We start from the raw sequence: 5961 nt of genomic DNA on the forward strand, positions 1-5961 counted from the left end.
CCAATTCTGTATCCTTCCCTTCAAGGCTCAGGGTTCCAAGATTATCTTCTGTGTCTGTGTTAATTGGTTTCCCTTTTCTTTGTTGAAGAGGGTCTTTGCAATCCTTCTGCCTAGTCCACCATCTTCTTTTCCTTCCTTTTTGCGTTTGGTTTTTTGAGTTTGCGATTTTCTTTATATTTACCAAGGAGCTCTGATGGTACAGTGCCTAAGGCATTTGACTGCTAACCAGAAGATTGGCTGTTCAAACCCACCAGCCGCTCCATGGAAGGAAGACAGGGCAATCTACTTCGTAAAGATTTACTGCCCTGGAAACCCAATGGGGGTCACTATGAGTTGTAATTGACTCGATGGTAATGGGTTTGGTGTTTTTTTGTTTGTTTTGTTTTGTTTTTATATTTACTAATGTTCTTTACTTCTTCTTATGGCTTCAGGTTACTATCTAGAACCTTCATTTCACACAGAAGAATTTCCTATAGCATTTCTTCTGGGCAGATCTGCTGGTACTGAACTCCCTCAGTTTTTGTTTAAATGTCTTAATTTCTCCTTTGTTCTTAAAGAAGAGTATTGCAGGTACAGAATCCTTGGTTGACAGTTTCTTCCACTCAGAACTTTAAATATGCATCCCATTGCCCTCTAGCCTTCATAGTTTGTGTTGAAAAATTGGTTGCTAATCTTATTAAAGATCCCTTGTACATGATAAATCACTTGTCTTTTGCTGCTTTCAGTATTATATTTGTCCTTAAGTTTTGACAGTGACTATAATGTCTTCATATAATTGCTTTAGTCTATCCTACCTGGAGTTTCATTGAGGTTCTTGAATGAATAGATTGATGTCTTTCTTCAGATTTTCATTTTTGGTCATTATTTCTTCAAATACTTTTTTCTGCCTCTTTCTCCCTTCTCCTTCTGAGACTCCTGTTATATATATGTTAGTGGTTTGATGGTGTTCTATAGTTCCCTCAGGCTCTGTTCAGTTTTCTTCATTCTTTTTTCTTTCTGCTCCTTGGAAGGGATAATTTCAATTGCCTTATATTCAAGTTCCCTGATCCCTTCCTTACTGATCTATTCTGGAGTTGAACTTCTCCAGTGAATTCTTCATTTCATATATTATACTTTTGAGCTCTAGGATTTGTTTAGTTTCCTTTTTATAATTTCTGTCTCTTTATTAATATTCTTGGCTTTTTTTCATGCATAATTTTCCTGATTTCCTTCAATTCTTTTCCAAGATTTCCTTTGGCTCCTATTTAAGACATTTGATTAACATATTTGACTAGTAATTCCAGTATCTGGGCTTCCTCAGGGATGATTTCTTTCCAATTCTTTTTCTCCTGAGAAAGGGTTGTACTTTCCTGTTACATTGTATGTTTTACAATTTTACTGAGAACTGGATATTCTGAAGATTACAGTGTGTGGTAGCTCTGGGAATCTGATTCTTCCAGTGTTCAGGGGTTGCTCTTGTTACTAGAGAAATGCTGCAGTCATCTGTTTATTTAGTGACTTTTCCAAAGTATTTTTCCTGAGGAAATATTTCAATTGTTTTGGGTCACTAAAGTTTCTATTCTTTTATTTCTGCAGTCAGACAGAGACCTGACCTAGAGTTTACCAAAAAGGGGAGTAGGGATAGGGGAGGTGTATTAGTCCTTTCAGTCACTGTTACTGAGAGAGCCAAACCTCAGCCAGTGTTGTACCTGTCCCTCAGGCATCACTAGATCAATCAAATATACAACCCCAAATCCTAGAAGGACAAAGTCCCCACCGCCTGCCCTGGGAACATGGACCACTATCCCTACTGCCACTGCAGGACTGAGATGAAGTCTTTTGGGGTCCATTTCTTGGGTTTTACTTAAATGAGGGTGTAAAATTTAAATTTTAACCACTTGTGTTGTATTTTCAGTGGGCATCATTTACTTTTTCTGGGAAGATGCTCTTAAATCAGCCGTATTGTTTTTGCCCTGAATGAACACCTGGTCTCAAGAAAAAGACTTTATGAGCTAATTTACCAGAAATAGGTAAAATGTCCAAATGAAGGTCTGACTCTGGAAGTTCTAACTCAGCTGAATTTTTGACTTATAAATTGTTTTACTTTTCCATATTAGGCCAATATTATAAGGAAGGCTGATAAAATTTCCAAAATGGCTAGCCAGTATTATTTCAAATACAGGGCTTGGAAAACTTAAAACTGTGTAATAAGAAGAGAGAATTGTTTATAAAAGTGTTGTTCATCAGAATTGCAGTGTTTTGTTTAACAGGTGGCTAATTGTATTGTTTTCTTTCAAAGTGAATTGTTTTCTTTATTTACTACTCATATCTTTCCAAACTGATAAACTCTTCCATTTATTAAGCAAATATTTTCTGAGCATTTATTGTATGTCTAGATTTAGCTGGTATTAGTACTCTTCTGTTTTAGGTGAAAAATCTTGTACCACCACTAAGGGATCAATACCCAAGTGTCCCCCTTAGCCCATATGCTCTGTGTGAGTTTTACCTGGACTGAATATTTCAGCATTTGGTTTGGACCAGACTATATCAACATGTAATATGCATAAAATAATTACCTATCATTTGCATTGTTTCATCATTTTTTTCCTTTCTAGATTTTATTTTAGATCTTTCAGTAATAAAAATAATTTTGGAAAGCAGTAAACTATACATTATTTGAATAGTATTATGCCTCTGTGCCTATATGAGGACCTTTTACATAATTATTTCATATGATTCTCACAATAGTCATGTGAGACAGATGTTATTATTTGCAGGTGTTTTTGTTGTTGTTGGTGGTGGTGGTGGTGAAAATATATACAGCCAAAGGACATACCATTTCAACAAATTCTACATGTACAATTCAGTGACGTTGTTTGCATTCTTCAAGTTGTATAACCATTCCTGCTAACCTTTTTCAAATTATTCCACTATTAACATAAACTCACTGCCCCTAACCTTCTCATCTAGCCTTTCAAGATGTGGTCAATTTGTTCCCACAGATAAATCTTTGAAAGAGCATGATGCTCAAGGCAAACATGCTTTACTAATTGAGCTAAACTATTGTTTGTTTCAAAGCAGACTTCTGAGGAAAGTTTTGACTGGAGGTTTAAGATTTAAAGATTACGGAGATTCTTTTTTAATCTTTATAATCACCTTATATAATAAATATTACAGATGAGTAAACTAAGGTTCACATAGGTTAAATAAACTAAGGTTCACAAAGGTTAACTGTCATTGCTTAAAGTCACATAGTTCATTTGTGGCAAAGACAACATACAAATTCCTGTCTCTTTAATACTTTCCATTATCCCATGATGGTCCTCCTAACTTCACTGGAAGATTTCAGAAAACATCATAATACAGTAATTTTACTCTGAGGGCCTTTGAGTAGTATCATATTTTCATAGCTTGTCTTCTTGTTAGGTACATAAAATTCATAAAAAGATACTTTGCTATATTCATGCTCTATAGGATATGAAGGACTATATAATACTAAAGGTACTGGTTTGTTTATGAGATGAAAAGAGAAAGCTAATCCTGGAAGATCATTGTGGCATGGCAGAAATAGCACAGATTATTGGAGTAAGTCAGAACTGGGTGCACAGACCTCTTTTGCCATTTTACTAGCTTTGGACTCCTAGACAAGTCATTTAGTCTTTCTTGGGCCTCAAAACATTTCTCTGTAATGGGGGCAGTTGGTATGCTCATTATTATTGAAAAAATATATTTTATTTGGTAAAATGTAAATCTGAGCCCTGTCAGAGATTAATTAAAATTCTTATCTCACTTTTCCATTGCTTTCTGTGAAATTAAGTTTTGAAATCACATGCTTAAGTGCCGCCAAGCATTTGGACCATTGACAAGACTTCCTAGTTATTTTCACCCTATCAAATTTTAGGATGCAGGGGGTGTGTTATTTTTAAAATTCTACATAGGTTTCTAAAAAAGAATCTGAAAGAAATACATATACCTCATTTACCAACTTTCAAGCAAAACATTTTTTACATTTAAAAGTTATAGTCAGAAGCTTTTTTTTAGATTTCAGGTTAATTTACAAATATTCTCTTATTTATACTTTTTCATCTATAATTCTACTCCATTGAAATAAATATTTCTGTTTTGTTCTCTAAACCAAAATTAAACTCACTGCTGTTGAGTTGATTCTGACTCAGAGTGATCCTACAGGGGTAGAACCGCCCCATATGGTTTCCAAGGCTGTAAATCTTTCCAGAAGCAGACTGCCTCATCTTTCTCCCCTGGTGTGGTTGGCAGGTATGAACTGCTGACCTTTGAGTTAGCAGTCCAGTGCTTTAACCACAATGCCACCAATGAAGAACTACTGTTCCTGAACAATTTCTATGCCTTCTGAAAGAAGTAAAGAACTTATGTTAACTAAGCATCTTTTCTGTGCTAGGAGCTTTTACAGACCTTGTGGGGAAATGGAGGCTTAGGGAGTTCAGTATCTTAACCCAAATGCACTAGCTAACAGTGCTAAACTGGAATGGGATCCCAACTTCTCATCTTCAGATCCTGAGCCTTTCCACTCTCTCCAACAGCCTAAAGATCAACTAATAGTGCCATTCTTTCTTCTTTTCTTTTGCTATTGTCTTTACTTTTTAGAAAGAACTAAATTCACGAGATGGAGCTTGGGAAAAAATATGTGGAGAACGGGATCCTTTCATCCTGTGCAGTTTGATGTGGTCTTGGGTGGAACAACTGAAAGAACCTGTAATAACCAAAGAGGATGTGGACATGTTGGTTGACAGGCACACAGATGCCGCTGAAGCTCTCTTTTTATTAGAGAAGGTAAAGTAGCTGTTGTTCTGGTTAATGAGTTTAACTGAGACCCTCCATATAAGCTCCACACACAAACAAATCCATTTTTAAAAGGGAATGCATACAGAACCCCATATTTAGGTCTAATTTAATAATTTTAGGTCTAATTTAATAGTTTTCTCAAGAAAAATGAAGAAACACATGCTCAGTACAGACACTTAGAAAATACAAAAATAAAAAGGGGATACTATCTCTAATCCTATTACCTAGGAGAGCCATTTTAAGCATTTTAATGACTTTTCTTTCAGTCTTATTACTGCTTGTTTTAACATAGTAAAACATCACTTTAAAATACAATTTCATACTTCATTTATACATAGGTATTTTATACATATATACAAGTTTTTCATAAACATTAACTTTAATGTGTATGTAGTATTCCAAATATGGGGTTATGGCATAATTAACTATTTTTTCACTTTTGCATATTTGTTTCTACTTACTTACTATGACCATATAAATGTGGAAAACTATGAAGTAAGTTGGAGTATGCACTCATTCGTATTTTTTTTTTAAAAAGGATGTGTATGGATGTATGTACACATGTATAAAATTTGTAAATTTATAAAATATCTCTAGAAGGAAATATAAGAAACTGATAACTTAATCTTTTTTAAGATTAAGGAAGGATATAGAATTTTGTATTTTCATGTACCAAAAAAACCAAACTCACTGCCATCCAGTTGGGTCTGACTCATAGCAACCCCTCCTTGGGTTTCTGTGGCGGTATCACTATGGAAGTAGATTGCCCAATCTCCCTACTGAGGAGTGGCTGGTGGGTTTGAACTGCCACCCTTCTGGTTAGCAGTCAAATGCCTTAGGCACAACGGCACCAGAGCTCCCATATTTATATTGTTGTTGTTGTTGTTGTTGTTATGTGCCGTCAAATTGAACCTGACTCATAGTGACCCCTCCTTGGGTTTCCGAGGCAGAATCACTATGGAAGATTACCCAACCTTCCTTCCAAGGAGTAGCTGGTGGGTTTGAACCGCCAGCCTTCAATTTTGCAGTCAAGTGCCTTAGGCACTACGCTATCAGAGCTCCTTCCATTTTTATATGTTGTTGTTGTTGTTGTTATGTGCCGTCGAGGCAGCCCTGACTCATAGTGACCCCTCCTTGGGTTTCCGAGGCAGTATCACTACG

The 5961-nt window shown here is 35.8% G+C and overlaps 1 protein-coding gene across 1 annotated transcript in view; it reads left to right on the top strand.

The window, feature by feature from the left end:
- PTPDC1 (protein tyrosine phosphatase domain containing 1) overlaps window positions 1-5961 on the top strand; it is a 33101-nt gene that overhangs the window by 22370 nt on the left and 4770 nt on the right. The window contains exon 7 of the mRNA XM_007958205.1: window positions 4603-4788. Within this exon, the coding sequence (XP_007956396.1) occupies window positions 4603-4788 (186 nt within the window). The remainder of the gene's footprint in view (window positions 1-4602; window positions 4789-5961) is intronic.

This window comes from Orycteropus afer, unplaced genomic scaffold, assembly GCF_000298275.1.
Source record: "Orycteropus afer afer isolate SDZICR_OR568_19922 unplaced genomic scaffold, OryAfe1.0 scaffold00876, whole genome shotgun sequence".
Lineage (NCBI taxonomy): Eukaryota > Metazoa > Chordata > Mammalia > Tubulidentata > Orycteropodidae > Orycteropus > Orycteropus afer.